Below are 27,695 nucleotides of genomic sequence, written 5' to 3'. Positions count from 1 at the left end.
GGGAGTCAGGGACAAATACATCGCTCCTTTACATTCCTACCACTGTTGACGAGGAAAGGCTCCTGTGTTCGAGATGGCTGTTGACGGATTGGGAAAGGGTTTACTGCTGAAAGCCGACCCGATCGCTGACACGTTTAGGGACGAGGTCAAAAGCTCACTTGCGCAGGTGCTCCAGACCCCCAACGCTTGTCGGGATCCTTGGTACAACATCAGCACCCAGCAAGTTCTATGCAGATTTCACCCGCAAGCAGTGTGAGCAACTGGGTGTTCGTTTCGTCTTGAAGAAGGTTGGATCAGCGGAGAGTTCCGAACGTGCAGACGGAGAGGGTGTCGAGGAAGCCATCGTTGAAGCTAACGAGGATCCTGATATCGATGGAATTATGGTACGTTATTTTAGGTATTCTTTGACGAACGTCCCGGCACCCACATCGAAGTCAAGGTTTATTACCCTATTTATGGCGGACAACAGGTCCGTGAAGTCCAACCCCAGAATTCTCCAGTTGGTTGATGTTGATGACGATGTATCAGGACCATTACTTGCAACAGGTGTGCCTTCCACTGTTTTTCGGGATTCTATCGCTCACAGTCCCTATCGAGATCGTTTCGCCCCTTAAAGATGTAGAGGGACTACACTCCAAGTTTCACTATAACTTATACCATAAGTGTGTCCCTTTCGCTCGTATGATGATTCGATTCGCTCACTATCTTTCCAACAGCATTCGCTTTGTAGATCCAAAGTCTCTGGCCCCAGCCGTCCCGGCCCCCTTAGACGACGTGGCACCCCCCGGAACGGTAAAATCTATTCTGCCGTGTACGCCTCTGGGCGTTGTGAAATGTCTAGAGTATATTGGGGTGTATAACAAGATCTTGCCATATGGTGACCGTGCATATGGAAAAACAGTAACCGTAATTAACCGGTACGCACAGGTGCTTTTCTTCAGTGTCGGTTAGGTCTAAATTAGTCGGGTCACGATTAGGTCCGAAGTGGTTGGAAGGCCGTTGGCGGCTTTGCTAGCCAATGATGGTGCACGAGTCTTCTCGGTTGACATAGATTCGATCCAGGTGAGGTTACTGACGCACTTCCCAATTTCACATACTGAATTGGATGTATCCGCAAAACAGGAATACACGAAGCGACCCCGTTCATCTGAAGCAGAGAGAAAATATCTCCCACACCATACGGCCCACCCTTGCAATCTCACTCTGCAAGAATGTTTAGCACTGTCCGACGTCGTCATTTCCGCCGTGCCGAATGCTGAATACAAGGTGCAAACGAAATCCTTGAAGGAAGGCTGTGTCACGGTTAATGTAGCTGCAGACAAGAACTTCGGAAAGGACGTGAGAGATAAGGTTCATCGAGATTTCTCACGTGAAAAAGACAGCATGACTGACGGAGCCATAGGCATCCATTCACATACCTGCTGTTGGGAAGGTGACAATACTGATGCTGCTCCGAAACTTGTGCGTACCTTATCTGTTGTCGCGCAACTCAGTTGACTGATACTTGGATCGAGGTTGCGACTTCTGGCGTACAAAGAAAACATCGACGCCAGAAATTAAAACACCAGCAGGTCTCATATCGGAACAAGCTTGGTATTTTGTTCTGCCGGATTATATACACCATTAGAGGAAGTTATCGTTGCCATGATGATTGAGGGTGACATAGAGTGGAAATGAGTCTCTTGTATCCTCCCAGAAAAGCTAAAGAATGAATAACCAAAGCGACCACCATTACTTAAAGTGCCCGTCATTTAAAAAGGAAGGATCGAGATGTTTTTCGGATCTTGGCGTGACTGGGGTAGCCGTTCCTGATGCATCTTCGGCGAGGAATCGGACGCGCTGTCGATGAAGCTGGGTGCATGTTAGAACACGCCCAGAATTTGATACAGAAATGCAGCCGTCACCTGGGGAAGTTTAGGGATGATGGCAAGAACAATGAGCGCAGTAAGATTGATTGCAAACAACCAGAGGTTGTAATTCGTATAATGCGTTGAAGCCAGGAATCTACCACCACATATTCCGAAATGCCATGAAGAAGAAGTTGCAGCTATACTCACAGTAGTATGGGCGCAGTGAACAACCATTTCTTGGAGGGAGTGTACTGTGCACCATCGTCAATCTGTTCCCATAGGGTAAGGTCGTCGTACGCCCCTGCGTGCAGTTCGTTGTCGAACGGGATACCAGTGACCCAATGAAACATGAGATAAGAGAGCTGAGATAGTGTTGAGTTACCCGCACATATCCGATCACGAAGCACGTACGGCGAGGTATAACAGGTTGACGAGAGTCCAACTTATTTGCTGGGTCATCCCGGGAATCGTGTCAATGATAATTTTGCCCATCACGACTAGGACAACATGGATCAACCATGCACCTGTGAAGAGTGCTTGAGTGTGTACATCGGAGACGAGATGAATGCATCTACCCTTAGCATTGACCCAATTTGCGTTTATGTTCACATATGCACTCCTGTCAAGAACTTCTTCGACCCGACCACCCACTTCCTCTACTTTAACAATACTGGCGCTTCTTCGGCGACCCTTCAAAGAGTCTGGTGAAGGCTGCAAAGAGAGCTTGAGAGACGTCGGAGGACTCATTTCTCGTGGTCGAAGGGATGGTGGATAACCTGGATGACCCGGACGCAGTCGTGTGTTGTCACCGTCTTCCACGTAAGTCACGAGTCTATTAGGCTACCTGACCAAAGTAACACAAATAGCAGCGCACGTGATGTTATGCAGACCTATGTACTTTCGAAATGCTAGTGTAGTCTTGTTACACGTTACGCCGCCTGCTGACCATGTCAGTTAGAGCGAAGTCACTAGGTGGTAGATGTCGCTGCGCTGCGGATGTGAAGAGCTGCGGGAACTGCGCAGTAGTTAATTTCCGAACAACACAAACCAAGTGACTGTATCGTGTACACCGACTTCTATATTGTACCCGGTATATAGAGTACTTCAGAAGGCCGTAGGCTGGTAGCATGGCGTGTTGCAATTTTTGAGACTCGTTGATTCACTCTAAGGCGTGTATTCCACGCGGGCTGCTTACGCGTCTGTCGGGTTGGCTGAGCTTCTGAAGCGACCGTCCTGCAAGGCTGTACCAAACCCCCACGACTGAATCTCCACCCGCCACCCGATCTTGAGGTGAAAAAAAAAGATGGCTGAAAGTACCCCTAGTAAGACGCCACAGATAGAAAATGGAACGCAGGAGCCGCCGGAAGCCCCGGAGGACACAAAATTCTCTCTTGAAAATATCCTTGGAGACAACCACGATGCAGTGGAGCGTCCTGAGTCAAAGCGGCAGGAACTTGACGCTTCTTCTACCGCGGCCGAGGGATGGGATGAAGAAACCGTTGACAGACCCACTACAGAAGGATACTGTGTAGAGTGTGAGGGTGAGTACTCCACCATGGATCTTGATGAGTTTCTCATCCCCGTGACCCTGGAATGTGTCTGTGGTGTAGATCAGCCTGCCCAAATCCGATGTGATGATTGCCAGGATGACTACTGCGAGGTCTGCTTTGCAGCACAGCACAGGAAAGGCACGAGAAGAAAACACATCACAAAACCGCTCGTTGTTCACCTTCCGAGAAAACCTCCAAGCGAACAAAATGGTGACTCTACTGAGGCGAGAGATGGAGAAAAGACAGACGAAGTGCGCGATCGCCACCACACTAGTGTGCACCCATAGCTTACTGTCGTCTAGGATGATGACGTTGACATGGCCGATGAATCAGGCATAGAGCTAGAGCGGATAGATACAGGGTTACAAACAAGTCGAGCTAAGAACGCTCTGGGTACGCAACCGGCGGTAGGCTCTAAAGTCGGTGAATGGTTTGTGGAACGTTCGAAATATATTCCGCTCCGGCTGTCTCTCGGCGAACGCAAGTACCTCCGCCTTTTGGATGCTGCCCTTCAAGTCTCAGAATACACTGACAAGATTGACACGATCGGTTTTGGCCTCTCAAAGACGAAGCGCATAGTGCTCCAGATCCGCGAGCTTTGCGCCATTTTGTCCGGGCTGGTACTTTCTGCGGACTACAAGCTCGGCCAATCGCTTTTTACGGACCGCGACTTTCAACGAAACGAACAGTTTTACCAGGATATTTTTGAACTTGGTCGCCGTCATAAAATTATGAATCCTGATAAAATGCGTACCACGTACGGGAAGTTGATCTATCTCCTTCAGGTAGGTAAATACAACTTCCCGTCGAGCCCTACTCCTTAACGGCGCTGTCTTCAGGACAGTCAATCGCCCGAAGTGAAAGACATGCTCAACTTTACATGCGTGAAGCCTATCAGGACCGTGTATTCAGTCCTGGAGGAGCGCGGTGCAGCTGGGCTGCTCCGCGACGATCTCATAACTTCGGCTACAATGGAAATCTATTCCGATGGTCGGACTCGACGCGAGGTTCAGAAAGATATCAAGTCGAAGGAACTTGCCATCGAAGTGCTCTCCGCTCGTTATCAGTGTGATGGCCTGAGCCAAGAGAAAGTCCGTCAATGCATATACAGTATCGGTGACAACCACGCATTTTTACGAACCAATCGGGATCCTTGCGACCGCATGATAGCTTATCTTAAGCAATACTTTCATCCCACGCAAGCGAAGAATACTAAACATAGCTTGGCCATTCGTAGCGGGAAGGGTGGTGCAAGGCTGAGCCATGATCACGCAAAACAATACGCATACGTGTTGCAGAGTCTTACCTTGTGGCGAGAAATTCTGCATGGTAAGTAATTCATGACTCTCTGCATGGGACAGAATCACAAACTATGATTAGACATGTTCCGCCTGTGGTCTTTAACGGAGCAAGACCTGCTGTCCGAAACTGTGTCCTATCGCCTTCGGGACACCGGCCAGGGATTAAACCGTGTCCAAGCTGCACCAAAAACTTTGCGTATGATGCACACTATCCTGCATCGCTCACAACAAAGCGTCGGTTCGTGGGTAGGTTCATCAGCCATACACATGGGCGATCATAACGTTCCAAATGCGCTTATGTTCATCGGTGAGCGGCTTTTGCGCGGCTTGATAAATCCACGACCTTACCGATATGGTAGATAAATATTCGCAAATATATCGCATCCTCCTCCCGATCTGCAATACCCTTCGGCATATACCTATAATCGCGGAGAAGCCCGCACTACGGTCATACATTGACGACGAGTTTGGTTCTGAAGAAGGTTGTATCTTAGAAATACTCACCGATTTCTTTCGCCATGGATTTGATGGTTCTGGAGCCGACAACTTTTTTGATGCTGGGAGCTGCATTGATGGACGTCTGACTAGTGCATGGAACTGGTGCGCACAATTAGAGAAGAAGAGGTATTTCCCTGTGTTCCTGTTAACGGGTGAGTCCGCAATCATGTTCCTGGACGTGATCCTGAATCATGTTGCACGGCAGGGTTCGTTGGGTTTGATGGGGAATGGTAAACCATGGAATCACAATGTTCATCATCCCTGCCCGATTTCAATGAAATTGGTATGGGCCATTCCTACGCCTTGTGCTGAGTTCGCCTCCATCTTTGCGAATATTAAGTCCCACGTAGGCAACGGAACCCCGCAATTTTTTTCCTGGGGTGAAGTGCCCTAAGGTCCACCGACTTAGCAGTAGTCATTTCGGGTGATCCCGCATCAATTCTTCACATAAAAGGATCCACAAGGGCACGGTGTGCTGGCCCAATACTGTGCTTCCGCCGTATCCTCGCACCTCTCGCCGCCTGCCAGGGAGTGATACTGATGTGCTATCATTTAGGTACCTGTGAATGAGTAGCCATTGATTGTGTGGTGCTACATCCAGGCAACGTCTGATGGCTGATTATGCTATTGGCTACATGCTAAGGTTACAGTGCATATGTATCTATCTAATCCGAATCATCTGACTACTGTCTTCTCGAGGCTCTCCTAACGTGTGGCCCTATGGGTAAAGCCGAGGCTCAGGAAAAAAAACTCGTACAGGCTCCGCCTGACTGTCAGTCAAGGTGAGTACTCGCATAGTTCCCGGCCAAACTGGCTTACCAAATGGGTATGTCACCAAAACCTGAAGCACAAGCAGCAACACCACCGCATCCACCACTTTCTAGGTGGGTCGTCGAAACTGTCCGACGAACAGGACGATAGGTCTGAGTCTGAATAGTACTCATGATAGGTGAGGTTGTATTTGAACGGAGCAGACTATGCGCGTGTATGAAATCGAAAGTTCATCTAGAGGATGCAAGGCACGTACTTTAGGGTGATGGATCATATTGCACGAGCGGGGTGGTGCCGGTTGACACTGTTTTGTTGTCCTTGAATACGAGTGATGAGGACTGAGGAGCTGCTTGGTGCTGAGCGGGTGAGCTGTGTGGGCTCTTTATGCTCTTTTCATGTCGCGGCCCCAAAGGCAGAATACTTAAATGTCACTAAGCACGGATGAAATTACCAACGGCGTACCTGGCCTTTCTCTCCGACCGTCAAGTCACTGACTTCCATTAACTTCCATCACCACCTGCATGGGATTATTATTATTACATGTCTCGCGAAATGCACCTTGCCACGCAGCATCTACCATTTACCCCATGGGGGCTTCCCCATTTAGGTGTTGAAGATCCTGTCAATACTTCCTGCCACGTTGACTCTGTTGCCTCCGTCGTCAAGTTGTTCGGCGATATCCTTCACAGATCGCCTCGAAACGAGACTTCCTGTCCAGCAGAACTTAGGCATCGGCGTGTCGGCATTTCAAGATCCTTCTCGTTCTCCTTAGCATTAATCTGTTGCGCCTAAAGCATCCGCTGGCTTTTCTCCTTCAGTCCAATGAGAGTTGGCCACGAAGAAATATGCATCTCTGACACCATACTTCTAAATTTGCATTATTCATGATGGGTATCTTGTACCCATGTCTGTGTGCTCGCGTGCTCCCAACGCCAGCCAACTCCTCGGAACTAAAGATATTTCAATTCACCTGAGCTTCTGTGCTAGTCTCAGTGAGTAGTTCACTTGTGCAGTGCTGCCAGGGATACTCCTGAACTGTTGCTTGCGCGGTGAGATGATTTTCCTTGCGTCTTGAGAAGTTCCGTTGGAACGCACACCCTCGCTAGAATATCTCTTTCTCACATTTCCTAGGCGAAGTAGTGATCTTTCCTATCGTGGAAATCGGGCTCTTCAACGAGGGCTATTTTTCCATTTTTTGGGGTGCGATTACATCCGCTCCTTGACACCTTGTGCATCCCGCATAGTAGGGCTATATTTTTAAGGAAAAGATATTGATCACGATTTCCCTGGCCTCCGATCCCGTACGGGCCTTCCGTCGAGACACCCACAATTTTAGTGTTTCCCTATTTACAGCGGTTTGCGAAAAGAATGTCAGTTAGCAAAATATTTGTGAGCGCGTCGTGAGCCCTTCCCGATATGGGAATGTAGGAATGTGTGCGTTCATCGCGTTCATTTGTCTACATACTACTAGCGATGGCCGAACTACATCATGTACTCACGAGATGGCGCAGTAAACAACATGTGCTGCAACGTACTTACCCATTCACTGTTATTGCGGCACATAGTATCTATCATCTCGAACAAACGCGTCCTTTAGCTGTGCACAGTGACTATATCCTGGTCTTCTGTGGTGCTGGGCGAGCGTACGCTCGTTCTTACTCGTTTCGTCAACAACCGCGAGTTCCGACCCGTCGCCAGTGAGATTTTCGTGAGTCGGAGTGACGCCGGTAGTTAGTCTCACTAGTGTTTTCATGCCAGCTTGGTACGTTTCCTTGTTGGGCGGAGCTCACGACGCGGTCACAGATATTTTGCTAACTGACATTATTTTCGCAAACCGCTGTAACTTGTGCCATGGAGGGCTCTGGCCTCCTTGCGGACTGCCGCACCCATTGGAGTGATACAGAACCTTCATTCTTCATCCTCCACGCAGGACTCTACTTATATCTCTGATTTGACTCAGCGCCAACGCTGTTCCTGCTCATCCAGTTTATCACGATACTCCATTCCACGCTGTGCTCCATGTGCTCGTGTGATCGTACAGCGTATGCTGTTCGGACACAATCTAGCAGTGCCTGAAATCTGTCGTTAACTTTATTTCTCTGTTGGTGACAGAGTTGCGGTGATCGCCAATTGGTAAATCGGACCCGTATCGTGTGCCATCTTATTGCCAGCGGCGACTCCCTATCATGATGACAAATGATAAACCGCCTTTCGCCCCTGCAATGTCAGCTTCTTTCTGCCTAATATTATTGATTCAATTTTGAACAGTTGAAACTATACATGTCACACTCCCGGATCTGGTGGACGCACCTTCATTTATTGTGAACTTCGTGGAGCTACGGAGTGATTACTGTGTGTCCTCTTGCGTTACAGCTTAACAACAAACTAGACACCGTGGACCTCGATACTCGGGGTCTTTTGTGCCCGTAGTGGCGATGCCCTCGGAAATCCTTGTTCATGATGTACAAATCAGAGTGATGCCCGACTGCCCCGCCCCTCACTCACTCAGTCATCCGCTTTCCTATGAAAGTCCGTATTAACTCGTTGTCTCAATTCGTGGACAACACATTTTAGGACCTTCCCCTTCGGATGCAGCACGAACTTTCCGGGCCCAAGGTTGAGCCAGGCGGAAAATTACAATAGCAACGATGCGGAGAAGTGCGAAGCTAGGGTATATCATTTGCAAATTCACGCACACTACCAGGGTGCCTTAGGTGCCTTCGGCAGTCTCCACAGCGGTGTGGTACAATATAGTTTTCTCGTGAGAACTGATTCGTGCACTTGATTTGCAGTACTCCACTGAGCAATTGTACCGAAGAGCCGCCCAGGAAGGTAGGCTTCCGGCGTTTCCCAACAAGCTGCACATCCCGGCCAGTTGAGCTCTGAAACTAATTATTCAAGTTCGACCTTCCTACCACCCTCGGAGGCGGGTCCTCCGCGGGCAACAGGGCACATCGTTCTACCCGGTTGCAATTGTGCAACCCTGCATTGCATTTGGGCCAAGGAATACCAATGCTTCTTGATGTCGCGGTCGCCCCACTACGATGTATTCCTTCAATCGAACCTCCATTTCGGTAAAACGATTTTCCAGCTCTCACCGTGAACTAACTTGGCTTGTGCTTGGACGCTCCTCACGCGTCCGCCGTGAACCATTCGAGTAAGTAAATTAACACGTTGGCTCGTCCGCGGCGGTGACATACGGTGGGCTGGAACACGGCATGTTTAACCAAAATTCGATAAATGGTACTAATCCCTTAATGAGGCGGTTTCAAAGATCTGAGTGATCATCGAAATGTGACTCTGGATATGTGAACAGGTCGGCCGGGACTATATACCCGAATCCTCAACGTTGAAGAATATGTAGTTGGTGAAATTTGGAAATGGTACGTTCCACCGCTGGTCCAAACGCAAAATGGAGTGCTAACCGCATCAGACTGGTCCGAATTTTCGTGCTATACGTGGCGTGGAGGGAATGTGCGCAAACAAGGTACGAGACCCTTCGCTGGGTCTGGTAGTGGGTGGATAATATACGGATCAGTCAACAACATAGACCGAATCATAACTACCCATTTTTCGCGCAAAATCTTTTTGGGCATTGGATATCAATGAATGGGGGATTCGGGTGGGTCGGCACGACCAAAGAGTGGTCCGGAGCAGGTCGTACATGCGGTCGGCGATGCGCGGCTCAAGAAGAGCGATATTCACCCGAGGTTGTTACACGGGAGCAACCAGTGCGCGTTGGCCATTGAAGTGCTAAGAACTCGGGAGTGGTTAAATCGGGGCACTGGGTAAACGATAAGGTCCTTGTTGCTTATTGAGGAAACAGAATCCGCCCACCACTCAGAAGAGGTAAATGGCTCTACATTGCTAGCGACTTGCAGGTTTCTGGCAACAACAAACGCGTGGTTACCTCGTTGTTCCGTTAGACATTCACAGAGCAACTTTGCACAAGCACTTTGAACCAAGTTTAGGTGGCACCGTTCGCTAACGGCCGAATTATGCCTGTCGGGGGATTCCCGCCAGTAGCAGGTCGGTGAACCGGTGTTTGAAAAGATACGTTTCACTTGGAACCCGATCTGCATGTGTCCATTGTCCATGGATCGCTCGGTGGTCTCGGCTCTGGCAAACTTCTGTAATACTATGCTGTACGACCAGTGACTGACTGCCTGCCAATAGTCCAACGTTATCCTGGATGCGTACGTACGTTTGTATGACACCCTAATAGTCGGGTTTCGAATTGTGCCGGTGGAAGCGAAAAAGCATGCTGTCGTACACCGATCCCACTCACCGATTGCTGTTTATGACCCGGAAATTTGGAGTAATAGGGAACGAGGATGTCTCGGAGATGATGTGAAGTTGGGTTTGTGACGCAGAATGTGTGCCCTCGTTGTCTAATGGTTATGACGTCAGACTTCTAAACTAGTGGTATCTGGAGGTTGTGGGTTCGAGTCCCACCGGGGGCTAATTACTTTTACAAATTTTTATTGACCTCCGTCATTTCTTTCTGTGATCTGGTGTCAACTGTGAAAAGCACAATGTATTCATACGCAGTGAAGTGGTTATGCACGTATCAAAGCTCTTGATAACGTACGAGTTGCATGACGCAACTAATCTTTTTTGGGCTCAATGAAGGAACACGTAAAATTGCAGTCATAGACAACGTGTTGAATCTTATTGATCGACCACATGCTGGTCTGCCTGATCGCACCATGACTTTTTCATTTGCACTTGGTCGCCTGCTGTGTGATTGGTCATTGTGATGTTGGCTTCCCCGCGGCACGTGGTGACCTTTGTTTCCGCTCTGCCCTTTCCGCTTCGGTGTTGGCTGTCCTTGCTACCTGCGAAAGAAAGCGTCTGAATCGGAATCGATCATTTTGGGGGAGAGCACAATCATTCCTGTGCTTTCGTCATTGGCGTTGGTGCCACGTTGATTGGTGCCGTCACCAGACCGCAGACCCACGGCTTGGAGGGTAGGCCATATGATCCTCCATGTAATGGGCGTGTCCTGTATATTTGATCTCCGTAGGTCGGCCGATCAGGTAGACCGTTTGGCGGTCGTCCCGGACTCAGGTCGAGCACATTCTTCAGCATCGTTCATGTTTGCCTTGCCATTTTGCCTATGCATTTTCTAAGTTGCTCCGACATGTTCGGAGTGCAAGTCCAGGTTCGTAATGACCCCCTGGATAACGCAGGAAGATATGGTAAATCCTTTTCCCTCAAGTGTCAGTACGGTGGCGATTCGATCGATACTGTGGCCTTGCACGCGGTTTGAGCACGTTTGACACACTGCCTGCAAATCTTAGTACGGAATCTCACCATCCAGCAAAGTAAATGACTACGCTGCAGGCAGCCTTCCTTAAAAGCGATCACCTTCCACGCCACAAACAAGACAGGCGGGCCTCCATGAATCTCCATTGTTTGGGAGGGAAGTTGAGCCTCGTGTCTTCAGCTAGCTCTCCCTGTGTGTGCACGAGGGCAACTGGAATAAATTAATAATACCTGTTTGATTCCGCTGAACAATCCTCGCGCCTGCACTTGGCTCCAAGGGGATCGGGGGTTGCCGCGAACATCAATAGCACAGGATCTTGAAGATACTTTACCTGATAGGGTGTTGTGTGGGCCCCTGTCCCACTTCCTTGTCTGCGACCACTTACTGGTATCGCGTTTATTATCTAGTGCATTGTCTTTGACAATTGATGTCCATCGTAGTCAGGAAACGTCCCAGGAACGTCAGAGAGATCCACAAGTTGGGCGCTGGAAAAGCGCGGAAGCATTGTAAGGAAACTCCGCGAAACTGACCAGCATTCCCACGCCGAAGCCCAGCTGCACGCACGATAACTCGGTGCGCAATTTGAATGCCCGCTCCCACATTCCAAGGAGTGTACGTGACAAGGCTTGGCCACTTACAATACTCTACAGGTTTTCAAACAGACGATTTCAGCACTTCCTGCATTCCTACACTGAAATGCAGGCAGGCTCGCCCCCACCTTCCTCTAGGGGAACACCCTCGCGCAGAGGCAGGTCCGCCAGAACTGCCATGCACACCGCTTCACATTCCGCAGACGCTTTCCCCTCTGAATTTTCTAATAAACAGCCGAATTCATTCACATCTTGCCTATCTATTCCTGTAGAGGGCGCTCTTCCTATAAAGCCTCAGGATGATGCGCCATCTTCTCCACAATCCAGAATGTCCCAGCAAGCCACCCCGGGTTCGTCTAAACGCGCACCTCGCAAATCAAAGACGAATGCACTTGCTGCATTACAAAGCCATGCCTCTCAGCTTAGCAATGACGATGGAAATACCCAGGATGCCACCGATGATTTTTTTAATGGACATTCACCGATTGCTATTTCCCCTTGCTTGGACCTATCTTCTGTCAAGACATCTAGCCCAAGAAATCAACCTGTGGGTTCCACACCTAGACCATTCGGGCTGGAGGACTGTCCTGTTTTCTATCCCACCTCAGACGAGTTTAAGGACCCTATGACCTACATCCGCTCGATCTCCGAGAAAGTGGTCAATTACGGAATTTGCAAAGTGGTGCCTCCGGTTGGTTGGAAAATGCCCTTTGTCACCAATACAGAGGTTCGTGTCGTGTTACAGAATTTTTCTTATTTTTTTTTTCTGCCTCCTGCGAACTGATGTTTGGCTTTCATTTCCGACAGACCTTTCGTTTCAAGACCAGGTTGCAGCGCCTCAATTCCATCGAGGCCACCTCTCGTGCCAAGGTCAACTTTTTGGAGCAGTTGTATCGCTTCCACAAGCAGCAAGGCAAACCACGTGTATCCGTGCCCACGATCAATCACAAGCCGCTCGATCTTTGGCTACTCCGGAAAGAGGTGCAGAACCTTGGAGGATATGAAGCTGTGCGTCCTTCGCCGCAGTAATTTCGTTTACTAAATTTTTTTACAGGTGACCAAGAATAAGAAATGGGGGGATTTGGGTGCGATACTCGGGTACAGGGGTGTACCTGGTCTGTCCACCCAGATTAAGAATTCCTATACGAGGATAATTCTTCCTTACGAGCATTTCTGCGAACGAATGCGAAATTCGCCAGCTTTGTCTTCACCCACCGTCAAAACTGACCCACATTTGAAAACCCACACTAACATCCAGTCGTCTAATTCCCACTTGTCGTCATTATGTTATCCATCTTCGCCACCCTCCAGTCCCTTAACGTCATCATCGAGTTCCCTATCGGAGCCGGACGATGGTGACTCTAAGGAGCGAATCAGAACTCGCTCAGAGACTAACGGTGTGAAACGAAGTACGAAGATGACTATTCAAGAGCAATCCACCTGTGCGCAGCTAACTTTTCATCACGTGTTCCTGCTTCATTTTTTTTCAGTGGCTGTCCCGTCTCGCGATGGATTCGGTCGGATGCCCTCAACAACTGGTGCCACGCAGCCAGACGAAGACCAGAAACTTACCCAGGAGGTAAGGACCTCCAGAACCATAATCTGTTTTGTAGTTGACTCTGGCACAGCAGTCTTGTGAGATATGTCAGAAGAAAAACCATGAAGACCAAATGTTGCTCTGTGACGGTTGTGATTGCGGTGCGGTGGCGTTCACCCCTTTGTTATCCTAGTGCTAATTATTTTCAGGCTTCCACATGTTCTGTCTTGATCCTCCGCTGACCAGCATTCCGAGGGGTCAGTGGTTCTGCCATACGTGTGTTTTTGGTACCGGCGGTGATTTCGGCTTTGATGAAGGCGAAGAACACTGCCTATCGAGTTTTCAAGCCAGAGACCTCGAATTTCGTCGTCGTTGGTGGGCGACTCACCCGCCCGCCCATAAGTCTCCGCCAGACCTCAACGATCCCACAGTCACCTATGTCGGGAATACAGTGGTGACTGAATATGACACCGAGGACGAGTTCTGGCGACTTGTTCAGTCACCGAACGAAACGGTGGAAATTGAGTACGGCGCCGACGTCCATTCAACTACTCATGGCAGGTTGGGCTTCGTGACCGTTTTGCAATTTTTTTCACCGCTAACTTTTTTAATAACTTTCAGCGCTATGCCTACAATGGAGACCCATCCGCTGGAACCTGCCTCCAAGGACCCTTGGAATTTAAACAATATGCCGATCTTATCAGACTCCCTTTTGAGGTACATTAAGTCGGATATTTCTGGTATGACTGTTCCGTGGACATATGTTGGGATGATATTCTCCACCTTTTGCTGGCACAATGAGGTGGGTATCCAAAGTTTAATAATGGTGTTAGGGCGCAATTACGAAACCACCATAGGATCATTATACGTACAGCGTTAACTTCCGTGAGTACTGCGTATTCGCCCCATATCTGGTTTTGAGGAGATTGACGGTTTCAAATCAGAGCATTGGGGCGAAACAAAGACGTGGTACGGCATTCCAGGCGATGACGCTGAAAAATTTGAAGCCGCGATCAAGAGCGAGGCGCCGGATCTTTTCGAAGCACAGCCTGATCTCCTATTCCAACTTGTGACTTTGATGAACCCCAAGCACTTAACTGAAGCCGGTGTTCGTGTATACGCATGCAACCAACGTGCTGGTGAATTCGTTATCACGTTTCCCAAGGCGTATCACGCTGGGTTCAATCACGGCGTACGTTTTCCACGTGGCTCCGCAATTAACTTCGTTGACCTCGTTGCTGTAGCTTAACTTCAACGAGGCTGTTAATTTTGCATTACCTGGCTGGCTGCCTTACGGTCGTGACTGTGTGCAGCGTTACCGCGAGCACAGGAAGTTACCGGTTTTCTCACACGATGAGTTGCTTGTCACCATTACGCAACAGTCTCAGTCGATCAAGACGGCTCAATGGTAAGTGCCCGTAAGTCACTGATTACTGGTCCCCGGTGACGCCTCTACGCTAGGTTGGAAGCCAGCTTGCGGGAAATGACGGAGCGCGAACTCGGGTCTCGAAGAGCCGCCAGGGCAATGGGAATTACCGAGAGGCTTGAGGACGAGGACCGGCCCGAAGACCAGTATCAATGCTTGCATTGCAAGGTGTTCTGCTTCCTCTCCCAGGTGATATGCCATTGCAAGAACGAGGTTGTGTGCGTGGAGCATGCTAAACACCTCTGCGACCACGCCATAAATCAACATGTTTTGAGACTCCGGTTCTCTGATGCGGCTCTCCAAGACAACTTGGCGAAAGTCACAGAACGCGCTGCTATCCCTTCTGCTTGGAAAACCAAATTCCAGAGGGTGTTATCTGAGAGTGGTGCCCCTCAACTTCGTTCCCTTCGAGCCCTTCTTGCCGAAGGCGAACGTATCAACTACCCTCTTCCAGAACTGGTTTCCCTGCGGAAATGTGTAAATAGGGCAAATGAATGGCTTGACGCCTCGAATACGTTCATCATCCGCAAACAGAGCCGGAAGCGGTCACGTCGTTCACGTGGTCGGCCATCTGCGAACGAGTCCACCCCTCCGGGTTTCGACGACCGCGATCCGGGTGACAGACCAGATCGCACCTTGGACGACCTTTATGCGCTACTGAGAGAGGTTCAGACGTTGGGTTTTGACACCCAAGAGATTGGTGCCCTCCGGGCGCTAGCGGAGCAAGCAGAGGAGCTAAGGAGCAAGGCCTTAGTGCTTTTGAAGGATGACCGTGCAGCAACGGACCGTGACACTTTCTTCAATGAATGCGAGCGTCTACTTATGGAAGCATCGTCCGTCAACGTATACCTTGAGGAGATTTATGAAGTGGAGAAGATTGTAACCCGCGAGTCACTCATCAAGGAACTAGAGGAGAAGGCTGATGATGCAAATGCCACGCTAGAAGACATACACAATCTTTTGTCTCGCGCTCGCGCTTGCAACCTTCCTGAAGACAACACATATATGAAGGCGCTCCAGGCGAGGCAGCGTGCAGGGGACGACTGGGAAGAAAGAGCGAGACATGTCCTTGACCAGCCATTCAAGACCATTGAAGAGCTTGACGAATTCTCCGAAACAGATCCTAATGTTCCCATTGACGTCAGCATCTATGATCGTCTCATGTCTGCCCGGACGAAGGCCAAGGACTTCGAGAAGCAAGCCAAGGCTTGGTTGCTTCCTGACGACCAAGGCCCGAAGCCGAAGGTATCGGAGGTCATGAGGTTTGTCGCCCGTGCAGAGAAAGACTTCAGCATTCCTGCCATTAGGGACCTCAAGCAGACTGCCGAGTTTGCTCTCGACCTCGAGAATCGGTGCGAGGCCATCCTGAGAAACCGCTATCAGCACCGGGACGAAGTAGACATATTCGAGATGATGACCAAGTGGCGATCCTACGCCAGAGAGCATCTATCTGTGTTTTCGCTTCCCGTCTTCGAAAAGCTGGACGCACAGCTCACCTTCCACCAGAAATGGTTAGAAAACCTTCCTTGGCATTGCCAACAGCACGGCGTGGCGCATGGTCAGGATATTCTTAACGATGTCGTCGATGCCACTCGGCCAGAGGACGACCTTCCGCCTAACGACGAATACTTCACTTGCATCTGCAATACACCCGTCCGGCCACCTCCGCCTGGCGCGCAGTCCGATGCGGTGCAATGCGACCATTGCTTTGCTAGGTTCCACGGCGAGTGTGCAGCGAACGGCGGGTCGTGTCCGTTCTGCGACCACCGCCATTGGAACGGTGCAATCAACAAGGGCCGTAACTGGCACTTCTGCTTCTTACCTCAGATATTGCTCTCTGCTCCCGAAGTTACCAAGAATTATTCCGATGCTTGGAAGCAACTGGAGTTAATTGTTCACCGAACGGATCGCTTGTCGGCAGTGATCGGACACTTCCTAACTTTTGCATCACAGCCTGGGAACCAGCGGCCAGAATACATCCCACAAGTCCGACACTATATGCGAAAGCTGTACAAGATTCAGTTCGCTGTATCCCCGTCACGAGAGGTTTCCTTCGGTCTTGATCTGGCTGGCCTACACCGCATTCTTGCCGGCCAACCTGCACCTGTGCGGGTCAGGAAGAGGCGTCGGGCGAAATTTGTCTTCGGTCAAGACATCGACAAGGACTGGCTTGATGGCACTCGTTGCATCTGCCGGGGTCGCACGCCGTTTTTACTCGGCCACCGTACCGTGGAGTGTCAGATGTGTAATCGACTGTATCATGCTGGATGCGTGTTTTTCCCGATCGATGGTTCCATGGGACAGAAGCTGCATCGCTTCGAGTGTCCACTGTGTTGTATCCGCAAGAATCGACCCTATGCGTTTTCGGAAGTACGGGTCAAGCACTTCGGTGAGTGATTCTTCCTTTGAAATTCCCACGATTACCTCACAGCGTCATAGATAACCAAGATGAAGATACCTATGTCAATACAGGTGCCATGCAGGAGACCTCCAGCAAAGACATCATCTACATGACTCTCCCACGCCCGTACACTCAAACCCTTATTGTCGAATTAATCCGGTATACTTCGGGCTCATCGGAAGTTATAAATTGTGCTCCTCCGCAACACAGTGTTTCTGCCCCACCCCTCCCTCGACCTCCTGAATCAGGTCCGTCAGCAAGCCACCGTCATTCTCACACTCCACTGCCGCTTCCTACCCCTCCTACCCCGGTATACGAGCTCGCACGACAACCATCGACCAATGGCCATCATGTCCCGCCTCCACCTCCATGGTGTACGCAATGGCATAACATCACCTCAAACCCCACTCCCACCCGCCGTTCCGAAGTTCCTGAGTACCCGCTGCCACCTCCCCCACTTTCCTTGTCACCGCACTCTGGCAAGAAACGTAAGTTTGCGGACGAGTCGCCACCACCTGAAGTGCGGGGGTCTCGGTCGCCCAAACAAGCCAGGCGTTTGCCACAGACACCAGTTCTTCCACCAGCCTCAGTCCCTGCCCGTGCGATGCAGCAAACGTTGTCCCCTTCACTCGCCATGATTGTGTCACCAGTGGACACAGAGCCCTCCCCACGTCCAGCCTCCTCTGTCCCATTCGCCACTGGTCCCTCTTCGTCCTCGCAGAGACCAAGCAATACCCCACCTGCGAAACCCATGAAGCTTGTCATCCCCAAGAACAAATAGACTCATTTTTTGTGTTTGTCTTGACTTGTATGCGTCCTCCGTGTGTTCTGCTTTCTTGCAATTACGTTAGCGTGTATTAAATAAATCTTCGGGATGACTGTTTGGCATATATAGGTCTAGTTTCGTTTTGGAACTGGAATGGCTATGCTACAATGCACCGACGAGTGCTGCAATTACGTATGTGTTGAAGGAGTATCGAATGAATTTAACAGATACGACACCCACGTAGTGTGCTTGGTCTCGTGAATCACCTATTGTAATACTTCATAAAACGCCGAACGACAGGTGACATGTAGTCAAGTATGACCGTCCGAAAATAAATCATATGAAAGACAGGGGGGAAGCGTCACCGTCTCATAAATTTATACGTCGTATAACCGCCAATCACAGCGAAGGCAGCGAGCGCCGCAACAATAGAACTGAACCATGCGTAACCCTCCTGCGCGGATCCCATGGGCAAAGAGCAACTGACAACGTAGAAATCACGTACCGTGATATCTTGCCCTGGTACATGGACGTTCATTCCCCACAGACCTGCCCGGCAATTTATATTATTCTTAGTTCACCGGAGTGCAAATCAAGTACCGACCCGTTACAAGGTTCATGGGTATAAGAATCGTACCCAAAGCAGTCAGCTTCGAAAGGACGTCATTGATCTGGTTATTTGCATCGGTCATCTCGATAGAAATCTGAGCCAGGTAGTTCGAATGCGAGCGGGACAGAATTTTTTCGTAGTGGTTCAAGTTTTGAGTCATTGTAATAAGATGATCCTGTAGATCAATTAATATTTTTTCTGATCCCACTGGCAGGAAAAATGCCAAACTTGTATATCGGACAGGTACAACCCCTGTGTCCATTTACCGTCAGCATCGAACACCGTGGGAGGCAAACAATGAAAAAAGCTTACAATATCTGACGTGGGTGCCACTCTCCAGTTTTCATTACACCTCTTTGCGAGCCCCTTGACAACGTCTGCCTTGCTACCCATAAGTCTCAGAAGGCCAAGAACTTTTCTCCTGCATAGCCCGATCCGGCGCAACATGTCGCTCTGCTCCGTGTCCTTCAGGATAAGCACGAGTTCGTCGATTGAGTCAACCTCATACTCGATCGATTGAATAAGCGGTCCAAAGGCGTCGGTAATATCGTCAATCAGTGCATACGAAATCCAATCAGACGTGACATTTATGTAATCCTTCAGCTGTTTGATGCGCCGGCGGACGTTCTGCGGATGTGGAGTTGGCCGAAAATGGAACTGTGGGAAATAACGATGGTTGGCCGATAAGGCAACGCAGAATAGTTTGCCGGCTCACCGATAAGATGCCTTCTCGAAAGACCACGATATACATATTCAACGGTTCCAGGTATGTGGGACCATAGGGATCCTGATCGAAGCTGCGAAAACAAACGAGGTAATAATTCCGGAATAGTTCAATTTTTTCCCGAGTTTCCTCCATTTGGATGTCTTCAGTGGTCAGGGGGTGGATGCCAAACACCTGCGGCGGGGCAGAAATAACGCAACTCAGCAAGATACCTGATATCGTCTTGACATAAGATTCGTACCTTGCTAAGAACATTCATCTCCTCATCGGTGGGGCTCAGAACATCGAGCCACCATGTGCTCGCTTCATAATCACCTCCGCTACTTCCGATCGGCTTTCCAGGGTCCCCTGGAGGTTTCTCGCTTCTGCGGTTAGAACCGCTGTTGCCTTGACGGCCTAATGGACCCCCTGAACCGCCCGGAATCGTCAAACGGTTGGACCATACGTTGGAAGAACCACGAGAATGGGGGCAAACATACCTTTAAAGGTGCTCCCCTCAGATGGTATAGATATTCCTGTAAATAAATCTTGGAAAGACTGTCCCTCAGCGGGTAGTTCCGATAGATTTCTGGCATGGATTGTAGCTGACAGGGAATTAGAATAGAATGAGAATCTGTACGGTCTGTCATCAACAGGAGCCATGATCCCGCTGACGGAATTGATGTTTTCAGGGGCGTATGGCTGACAGATTGTCGAGAGATTATCGGAGGACGGGACGGTGCTGAGTTGTCCCTCAGCCATGAGATGTGCTGGAAATCGGGAAACAGGCTCGTTCCGATGGTCGAAAGGGACCATTTTCCCCCGTGTGACTCTGCGGTGGGAGCGAGGAATTGGACTACTCTGGCTCAGCTTGCGGTGACGACCGCCTACACGCAGGTTTGGGGGTGATTGTGCGTTAGAAGGCTCAATGCCAGTCTTTGATAGGTCTGTTTGGGAAGATGGTTGCCCTGCATCACCGACTTGACCTTCAGCTGGTTTGTTGTGTCTAAACGGAGGCGGCTCACTACCGAACGTTGTGCCTTGATTAGCTTTTTCCTCTGAGGCAAAACTTTCCAGAAGGTTAAAATCAAAGACGGAGCGGAAAGAATTGGCGTGATAACTCGGTAGACCTGTCATCGATGTTGATGCATCCTCGTGGTGAGCTGGATTGTAACGCCCCTCCGGTGTGTCTAGCAGGGCGTGGTTACGAGCTTGATCGAGGTTACTAAGCTCAGCGTCAGCTGGTCTCACTGCATGGAGTGGTTCTTCAGACACCCCGCTGACATCCTGGTCGAGGGGGTGGATACCATCATCGTGAGCGATACCAAAAGCGAGTTGCTCCGAAGTGTTAAGGAGAAAGGAGGGTTCCATCTCCTCCCTTAGCGGAGGTTCGTAGTGGGAAGGAGAGACCATAGTCTCTCTGCGCGCACGAGAAAGCTGCAAGGCCATGTCTACATCCATGGCTCTTTGCCGTTCCCGAGAATCAGGGTCATTGTGGTCAAGGGAAAGGGGATAGACTGGTTGACGTGCGCGGGAGCTTGGTTCCACTGAGTCGGATTGGCTACCGCTGTCTCTTCTACGTCGTGCAACGGGACTGCCTCTGACAGAGATGGGGGAGCTCGAAAGCACGGGTATATCACGCGGCGAGGTCATCTACTGAAAATGTAACGGATCATATAAAGATTTGTATGCCGTTGATACGATGTCGTGCAAAAAGGCAAAAATTAACGGTACCTTGGGATACGCTTGGAGGAACCAGGTGTGCTGCTGGTTACTGTTATTTTGTGCTGCCCTCGGAGGAGAATACTACGGAGACGCCAGACAGACGGTCGCATTCCATATGATGTACAACGTCATGTCACGTGCCCACCTGACGAGTGCGGTTCTCACTTGGGGCTCACTCAACTGCCCCCCCAGCTGACTTACGGAATGATCCATTAATCCTCCTGCAATGTATGCTGGAGGACAAATAGACAGGTGAGATTTTTTAAAGAAAAAAAATCCATGGAGATAAATTCTGTGAGCAGGGGACATATAACGACATGGACCAGGCCATTAATACCTTCCTCGGCTGCGTTGAAGTTTCTCAATGCTGGTACTTCATCTCCCATGCTCACAAACATACCCGTTGAGCGGTTTTCAGGCCAATTAGTAAAAACGTAGTCCCCTGTTTTCGCCACCCCCTTGTTCTTAAGGATCTAAACCAAGGCGAACGGGGAGAAACGACCGTTCTGGCCCTTGGACCACTCAACTTATCGGCCGAAATTTCCGCTTCCTCGCAGACAAATCATGTCGCCAACAAGGCGAATAATGACAAACGTTCTGGACTTGAAGTGTCCGATTTTTGGGTGGTCGGTTTTGCGGTCCGCGTACTTCATCGGCAATAGGAACGAGACGTATTAAGGCGGTCACCAGACTCGGGCATGGACGTATTCAAATAACAACTGAGCTTTAGAGCCTCGAATAGCTCAGGATATCTTCTCAGGAGTCGGCGTTGCTGACATGACAAAATAACGATCAGCTCCTCTCCGAGGATGACGGTACAATACCCATGACTAAATTTCTTGACGCAGGTATACAGTCTTCCGCCATAATCCAATAGCTCCACAGCTGGAATTTCGGAGCGCTAAGTACAGCTACAGACAGGGGACATTTCTTTCCAGTCAGGCCCAGCGGCGTCGTGTGACCTGTCATATAATCGTGGAGACCGGGTGTCGGGCCACACCCGTACGAGATCCCAAAGCCGAACGGCAGGGACAGATCACGATGCGAGCCCCCCCGATTTGCTAACCCTACAGTCTACTACTGGCCATGTGTGAATCACTGTTTTGGTGATCCCCGGGTCACGACGGTGCTCGCCTAATACTTTGACTTATTACTAACTCAGGATCAGACCTCCACGACTATGCCCCGGCTCCCGTACCCGGAACCAGTTCGCGCAGGGTTCCGGAACAGGCTGTGAGTACCGAAGTTTCTTCATATCCAGGCTAATAAACGAATGGCTGACAACCGCATGGATCAAAGCATGGATATGGTTGCCCCTTACGCCAAGAGGTGATACGTATGCACATGTTCTGCAGTTTGTACATACCATGATACATAAATAGAAAGTTGCTTGAACTTAGATCGGCGTCATTACTCCTCTGAAAATCACGCTGTGTGCTGGTTGCTCCATACGCCAAGGGGTGATACGTGTGCGCATACCATGAACGATGATGATACCTTCACATATATAGAACACCTAGACAAGTTGCTTGTACTACTTAGAACGGCGTCGTCACTCCTCTAAAAATCACATTGTGCACTTCACATGCAAAAACTAATAATAAAAAACTACGAATGCGGAACCCAAATTAGAGTCGAAAGCTGACGCTGAAGCACTGGACTTCGATCTTGGAAAGGATTAACAAAAAAAAAAAAAAGTCGATTACGTAAGACGCCCCGATGATGCCACTACCACATCCCAAAATAACAAAAAGGCGATCTGAACGTTCGCAACGTCGTATACCAAATACACCCATCTGCCACCGACCACGAATGATACAAGGCCAACGACGAGAAAACCCCATCTCGGAGATATCCCTCTCCAATTCCTGCGTGTACAATCAATGAACTGACTCCAAGGAAAATAAAAATAACAAAAAAAAGTGGTGGCCGTAAAACGCTCACCTCGTATCCAGCACATGACCCCGTCCGAGGTAATCCACTAGCCATAGGATCGGTAAGACCTTGAACACGTTATGATCGCCATTGAAAGGGGTAGTATACCCCGCAGTCAACAACGTCCGCACCCACACGACCAGAACCGGAGCGGTAAAAGGCAGCAGCCAGGTCAGGAATAGTAGAATATGCGCGTTCTGGTATATTAGAGCGTATGGGGGTGTCGGTTTTCCCCCGCCTGGTATCGCACCACGAGAGATGTTCACGGTAGAAAGAGTTTCAGCGATTCCATCTTCTGTGGGTTCTCTAGACCCGCCGTCTTCGCGCTGTGGCCGAAGAGGTATCGCTTCGATAGGGGTATCTATCGTGGTTGGAGTCCGATTCCAAGGACGTTCGTCTTGGGGGTGCACTGCACAGTTTAACAACTGGATGACCCAGCATCCCAGGAATGCCACTTGCCACGGCACAAACAAGAAAATGAAAAGGAGCATAAGCACCATGGAAGGGACAGTACTGCGTCTCAGGCCTGAATCTTCAGGCCTTCTACTGCAACCGCCCACAATCTCTCAGTCCACCAACGACGCGCGGGACGTACGGGGGGCGCTTACCTAGGTACGACACGCATCGCTACGAACCTTAGCGGCCATATCAAAAGCCGGAGCACCCACCAGCTCAAACACACTAATCCCGATGCAAGGCCCACAAGAAATACCGCCAGCAAACTGGCAAGCAGTCCCAACTCCCCACTCAGACCCAAATACCACTTATGACTCAGAGGAAGTAAAGCGATGAGCGCCGCAACACCCATGAGTTGGGGCATCACTCTCCTTACGAGGGTTTCCAATGATTCCGACACACTCTGCGGCTGAGCGGCAGAGTGCTGCCACGCTTGGAAGAGCGCAACTGAGACAATACCTACGCAAAAACTGAGAAGCGTCGTAGGGTATCGTGTCCCGAGCCTGCCTAGCGTTCCCCACCAGTCAAGAGTAAGTGTGAGACCGACGGGGTCCGCACAATCATAATCATATGAGTAAATCGTAAGATTCAGCCCGTGGTGCTCCGGGTTAAACTCGAGCGACGGGACGTAGGGCGCGGTGGAGTGTGAATGGAGCCATACGGGATTGTCGTGTCTGAGGGGATAATAGTGGACCTCTGAAGGTTGTGAGACGTGCATGAGCAGAGGAGGGAAAATTGCATCTTAATATACCGGAGGGTCAGAAAGCGTATAACGATACAGCAACGATAGAACGCTTACCTGCGCACGAGGAAGAATCCGTAAAGTCGGGAACAAGTTTATACACGAGAAGAGCGTTGAGGGGTAGACGCGAGATATGGACGTGAGTCCTCAGTCCCCCTTCCCCGCCTGCAGTCGTTAGTGGTATATGCACGGTACCGAGGATCAAATCTGTGAAGGGGAAAGCTTGTCAGATACATCTGCGCGACACGGGCAGCCTCGGAGATCACGAATGGACAGTACCTGAAAGACTGACGGCGTCCCGCTCCACAAGTTTCCTACGATCAAATCCGCTGACAACCCATCCTCCTCCCTCTTGCTCACCCGCGTTTATACTGACCCCTATCCATCCCTGCACGTCGGAAGAAATTTCACCCTCAAACAAAACAACACCCTCGCTCTCGTCAGACCCTTCGTTCGGTACCGGGAACGGTCTTCCTGGGAGCGGACTCGGGAGAAGCTTCAATACATTAGGCTGCAAGGGCGTGCACATCGTCGGAACAGACAGTTCTGCACCGTCTGTCCTCGCTGATGATGGAACGCAGAGCTGAATGGAGACTTGCAAGTCCGGCGCGTGATGTGGCGCGATGCCGGAGATAGCTCCTCTGGAGACATACAATACGAACGTCCTTGGTCCTTCACCATCGGCAGGCACCAAGGGCAAAAGATACGTCCGTTTCCCATGCGGATTTTTCAGCACGAGATGCATCCCCTGCGGGAGAATTTCATATGTTCCATGGCGCAACTCGACATTTTCCTCATCTAACACGGGCACGCCATCTCCCAACCACCGATCCAATACTCTCCCTCGCTGGGTTGCTACTGTGTCGCGTGCAGAAACAGCACCACCCAACTCGAGTGCCGCCCGGGCGACGCGCCACCTCACCTGGTGGCACCACACCATCTCAAGATGTCCGACGCCCGTCCAGGTGCCCTGTAATGCAGATGTGAACACCGTTCTCCTGTACAACCCACCCGGTGGCTGGTCTGAGTCCGGGATCACGCATGATTCCGACAAGACGAGCGTATCCGTGGCGCCACCGCACAACGATAGAATGGGGGTCTCATCTTCCCGCAGAATTCGACTATTTCGCGCGTATATTTCCTCGATACGAGAGTCGAACCGCACAGGCGGAAGCATGTGCGGAGTAGACATTGTTATAAGGGCGGATATGTCGGGAGAGGGGAGAAGTGCGGTACCCACGATGCCGCCCATGGAATGACCGATGACGATGATCTGGGTATTCGGTGGGTATCGCGAGAGAATATATCTGATCGCTGCGGCGGTATAGGCGATCTGGGAATCGAGTGTAGGTCCGTGGAAGGCAGAAAAATCCTCATTGAAGTCAACTGTCGTTCGTTATACAGTAGAAGACTGATGTATGTACATGAAACACTTACCAGCATAAAAATCCACCGGTCTGATCCCTCGTCCGTTGAACTCACTCGAAATAACGAATGGAGAGGAAAAGTATTGTCGTGCAGCAGAGGAAGCGATCGAGCGTACTTGGTGCGATGAACCTGCGCTCCCATGTATGAACAGAGCTGGTACCCCGACGGGCTAAACCGCCAGTGTAAGGTGACCATTGAACCACCGACAAAGCTGCGGAACAACTCACCTGGCTAGGCTCCCATCCTACTTCCCTGTATAACCAGAGGGTGTACCGGTTTGCAAGCGGTGTCCAGGACGTATTGAATTCTGATTGGAGAAGGTAAGAGGGGGACATCCATGACATGCGACATCCTTGGGGGGACACTAGCCGTGATACATCGGACAGGGCGAGGTAGACGGCGTAGACGGTCACCAGAGCCAGAACGCTCAGTATCGCCGACATGCTCATCGTCACCGTCTTTACCATCGTGGACCCTGCCAGCTTGAAATGTCATCATCCGTTCTCTGCCGTTGCTCTTAGAGATGCCCAAACTTTTCTCTGTCGTGACACGTCTGATATTGAATGTTCTTATTCACCCCCTATACCAAGACATGTATGGTTGACCGTGCCGTACGGTATAATAACAGAACATAGAGAAAAAAAAAAAGGCGGAATGCGAGAGGTAAGAGTGATGCTAGTAAATATGGACGGTGGTAGGAACCCTGTATCCTAACTGATCGTGACAAGGAGGGTGACAAGACGAAACCGGGTTTAATCATCCGCAGCGTTATCACCTTCATCTTTGGCGTCTGCCTTGTCTATAAGCCGGCTGAGCAGGACAAGAACATGTATATCAAATTTACGCACCAGTTTCCTGCATGTCTGAGGTCCAAAGGGTGAGGTTGTCACGCAACAACTGCATGATCAGTGTCGAGTCCTTGTAGCTCTCTTCTGAAAGGGTGTCGAGCTCAGCAATAGCATCGTCGAATGCCTGCTTGGCAAGATGACAGGCCCGGTCGGGGCTGTTTAGGATCTCATAGTAGAACACGGAGAAGTTGAGTGCGAGACCGAGACGGATAGGATGCGTTGGTGGGAGCTCGGTGACAGCGACATCGGAAGCCTCCTTGTAGGCAGCCAAGGACTTGTCAGCGCTTTCCTTCCGCTTGTCACCGGTGGCAAACTCGGCAAGGTAACGGTGGTAGTCGCCCATCCTAGGAAATGCCCTTTGTGAGCCTCGGGACACAGCCACGGCTGATAAGAGAAGCTTACATCTTGTGGTAGAAGACCTTGGATTCGCCGGAAGCGGCCGAGGGGATGAGGTGTTTGTTGAGGACGTCGAGGATGTCCTCGCAAATCTTCTGCAGCTCACCCTCGATCTTCTCCCGGTACGTCTTGATCATTGCGACCTGAGTCTCGTTACCCTTTGCCTCCTCTTTCTGTTCGATCGAGGAGACGATCCGCCACGATGCGCGCCGTGCACCGATGACGTTCTTGTAGGCGACGCTGAGAAGGTTACGCTCCTCGACAGTGAGTTCTTGGTCTGAGGACGCGACCCGCTTCATGTTCTCCACCATTTCTGTTGTGCAGAATGAGTGCTGTTCGTGCACGTGACGCAAGCATACATACCCTCATAGCGCTCTGCCTGCTCGGCGAGCTTAGCAAGGTAGACGGAGTCCTCGCGCGATTCGGGCATCTGCGAGCGAGCAAAGGTAAGCAAGGCAACGCGAGGGCGACGCGTCAATTGCACGTGAATGACTTACGATGATGTATGTGTTGAGATGATGAGCGAGTCTTTGAGAATCTGTAATCAGGTCAGCGTCGCTGTCGTCGACGACGAGCGGGGACTCACTCACTAAGAGGGCAGAGGGGGGGGAGATGGTGATGGTTGTTGATTGAGGGAGATTCGGCAAGTAAATCGAAAATTAAATAATTCAGAACTGGGCAGAGGGTTCGGGTATAGGGCTGGGCTTAGGGTATTTCCTTATCGGGTCATATGCCACACGTCACCCTCTCACACGCCCATCACGTGATTCCACTGTGGACAGCGACGGGGGAACTCGCTGGCGTGGTTCATCCCGCTGTCGACACACAATAGTAGCCGTGTCTTACTTAGAATAATGGGGGACTCACTTCTCATTTGTTTCATTATCATGGCC

General features: G+C 50.4%; 7 protein-coding genes and 1 non-coding gene across 8 annotated transcripts; 4 read left to right on the top strand and 4 right to left on the bottom strand.

The window, feature by feature from the left end:
• Positions 1-73: 73 nt before the first annotated feature.
• On the top strand, positions 74-1,501 carry F5J12DRAFT_901824 (uncharacterized protein; the record flags this gene model as incomplete). The annotated part of the gene is made up of 8 exons (XM_051748220.1): positions 74-132; positions 167-383; positions 529-546; positions 598-664; positions 731-917; positions 978-1,062; positions 1,123-1,350; positions 1,403-1,501. 8 exons carry the CDS (start codon positions 74-76, stop codon positions 1,499-1,501), a joined length of 960 nt encoding a protein of 319 aa, XP_051605338.1.
• A 113-nt stretch (positions 1,502-1,614) lies between these two features.
• F5J12DRAFT_2921 (ORMDL family-domain-containing protein) lies at positions 1,615-2,975 on the bottom strand. Its single transcript, XM_051738758.1, has 5 exons — positions 2,426-2,975; positions 2,262-2,374; positions 2,058-2,212; positions 1,905-2,004; positions 1,615-1,851 (listed from the first exon to the last, which is right to left on the bottom strand). Exons 1-5 carry the CDS (start codon positions 2,595-2,597, stop codon positions 1,732-1,734), a joined length of 660 nt encoding a protein of 219 aa, XP_051605337.1. The 5' UTR covers positions 2,598-2,975; the 3' UTR covers positions 1,615-1,731.
• A 178-nt stretch (positions 2,976-3,153) lies between these two features.
• On the top strand, positions 3,154-5,433 carry F5J12DRAFT_710596 (uncharacterized protein; the record flags this gene model as incomplete). The annotated part of the gene is made up of 7 exons (XM_051740658.1): positions 3,154-3,391; positions 3,461-3,651; positions 3,703-4,185; positions 4,240-4,729; positions 4,781-5,008; positions 5,061-5,351; positions 5,405-5,433. 7 exons carry the CDS (start codon positions 3,154-3,156, stop codon positions 5,431-5,433), a joined length of 1,950 nt encoding a protein of 649 aa, XP_051605336.1.
• Positions 5,434-10,350: 4,917 nt separating this feature from the next.
• Positions 10,351-10,433, top strand: F5J12DRAFT_t9. The gene has a single exon. It is a non-coding gene; the product is annotated as a tRNA-Arg (tRNA).
• Positions 10,434-11,836: 1,403 nt separating this feature from the next.
• Positions 11,837-18,137, top strand: F5J12DRAFT_2837 (PLU-1-like protein-domain-containing protein). Its single transcript, XM_051738729.1, has 12 exons — positions 11,837-12,556; positions 12,637-12,837; positions 12,884-13,271; positions 13,320-13,408; positions 13,458-13,527; positions 13,576-13,927; positions 13,988-14,168; positions 14,224-14,251; positions 14,311-14,558; positions 14,611-14,774; positions 14,828-17,181; positions 17,232-18,137. Exons 1-12 carry the CDS (start codon positions 11,936-11,938, stop codon positions 17,972-17,974), a joined length of 5,439 nt encoding a protein of 1,812 aa, XP_051605335.1. The 5' UTR covers positions 11,837-11,935; the 3' UTR covers positions 17,975-18,137.
• On the bottom strand, positions 18,138-20,925 carry F5J12DRAFT_931848 (uncharacterized protein; the record flags this gene model as incomplete). The annotated part of the gene is made up of 7 exons (XM_051749546.1): positions 18,138-18,508; positions 18,564-18,744; positions 18,798-18,821; positions 18,882-19,226; positions 19,285-19,467; positions 19,535-19,701; positions 19,734-20,925. The coding sequence occupies 7 exons, from the start codon at positions 20,923-20,925 to the stop codon at positions 18,321-18,323; spliced, it is 2,280 nt and encodes a 759-aa protein (XP_051605334.1). The 3' UTR covers positions 18,138-18,320.
• A 1,604-nt stretch (positions 20,926-22,529) lies between these two features.
• F5J12DRAFT_789675 (PGAP1-like protein-domain-containing protein) lies at positions 22,530-26,094 on the bottom strand. The gene is made up of 7 exons (XM_051743790.1): positions 25,786-26,094; positions 25,568-25,727; positions 24,410-25,516; positions 24,188-24,337; positions 23,541-24,129; positions 22,942-23,478; positions 22,530-22,865 (listed from the first exon to the last, which is right to left on the bottom strand). The coding sequence occupies exons 1-7, from the start codon at positions 26,023-26,025 to the stop codon at positions 22,700-22,702; spliced, it is 2,949 nt and encodes a 982-aa protein (XP_051605333.1). The 5' UTR covers positions 26,026-26,094; the 3' UTR covers positions 22,530-22,699.
• On the bottom strand, positions 26,095-27,433 carry F5J12DRAFT_789669 (14-3-3 protein). The gene is made up of 5 exons (XM_051743789.1): positions 27,393-27,433; positions 27,166-27,340; positions 26,809-27,115; positions 26,407-26,750; positions 26,095-26,357 (listed from the first exon to the last, which is right to left on the bottom strand). Exons 2-5 carry the CDS (start codon positions 27,230-27,232, stop codon positions 26,311-26,313), a joined length of 765 nt encoding a protein of 254 aa, XP_051605332.1. The 5' UTR covers positions 27,233-27,340; positions 27,393-27,433; the 3' UTR covers positions 26,095-26,310.
• Between the last annotated feature and the right edge of the window lie 262 nt (positions 27,434-27,695).

Source organism: Pisolithus orientalis, assembly GCF_024613125.1.
Source record: "Pisolithus orientalis strain OTSU chromosome Unknown F5J12scaffold_1, whole genome shotgun sequence".
Classification (NCBI taxonomy): Eukaryota; Fungi; Basidiomycota; class Agaricomycetes; order Boletales; family Pisolithaceae; genus Pisolithus; species Pisolithus orientalis.
Note: the sequence above shows the minus strand (reverse complement) of the source record. Positions and strands in the feature narration are given on the sequence as shown.

Excerpts from the sequence above, each read along its gene's own strand:
- F5J12DRAFT_2921 (XM_051738758.1), bottom strand. The coding sequence starts at position 2,597 with ATGAGTCCTCCGACGTCTCTCAAGCTCTCTTTGCAGCCTTCACCAGAC. Across the intron at positions 2,375-2,425 it reads AAATTGGGTCAATGCTAAGG|GTGCATGGTTGATCCATGTT; the intron begins GTAGATGCATTC and ends CACTCTTCACAG. Across the intron at positions 1,852-1,904 it reads TCATCCCTAAACTTCCCCAG|CTTCATCGACAGCGCGTCCG; the intron begins GTGACGGCTGCA and ends ACATGCACCCAG.
- F5J12DRAFT_2837 (XM_051738729.1), top strand. The coding sequence starts at position 11,936 with ATGCAGGCAGGCTCGCCCCCACCTTCCTCTAGGGGAACACCCTCGCGC. Across the intron at positions 13,409-13,457 it reads ACCAGAAACTTACCCAGGAG|CAGTCTTGTGAGATATGTCA; the intron begins GTAAGGACCTCC and ends ACTCTGGCACAG. Across the intron at positions 14,252-14,310 it reads TACGTACAGCGTTAACTTCC|AGCATTGGGGCGAAACAAAG; the intron begins GTGAGTACTGCG and ends GTTTCAAATCAG.
- F5J12DRAFT_789675 (XM_051743790.1), bottom strand. The coding sequence starts at position 26,025 with ATGGTAAAGACGGTGACGATGAGCATGTCGGCGATACTGAGCGTTCTG. Across the intron at positions 24,130-24,187 it reads GGATTCTTCCTCGTGCGCAG|ATGCAATTTTCCCTCCTCTG; the intron begins GTAAGCGTTCTA and ends CGGTATATTAAG. Across the intron at positions 23,479-23,540 it reads GCGATGCGTGTCGTACCTAG|TAGAAGGCCTGAAGATTCAG; the intron begins GTAAGCGCCCCC and ends GGGCGGTTGCAG.
- F5J12DRAFT_789669 (XM_051743789.1), bottom strand. The coding sequence starts at position 27,232 with ATGCCCGAATCGCGCGAGGACTCCGTCTACCTTGCTAAGCTCGCCGAG. Across the intron at positions 26,751-26,808 it reads AAGGTCTTCTACCACAAGAT|GATGGGCGACTACCACCGTT; the intron begins GTAAGCTTCTCT and ends GGCATTTCCTAG. Across the intron at positions 26,358-26,406 it reads CTCAGACATGCAGGAAACTG|ACAAGGCAGACGCCAAAGAT; the intron begins GTGCGTAAATTT and ends GCCGGCTTATAG.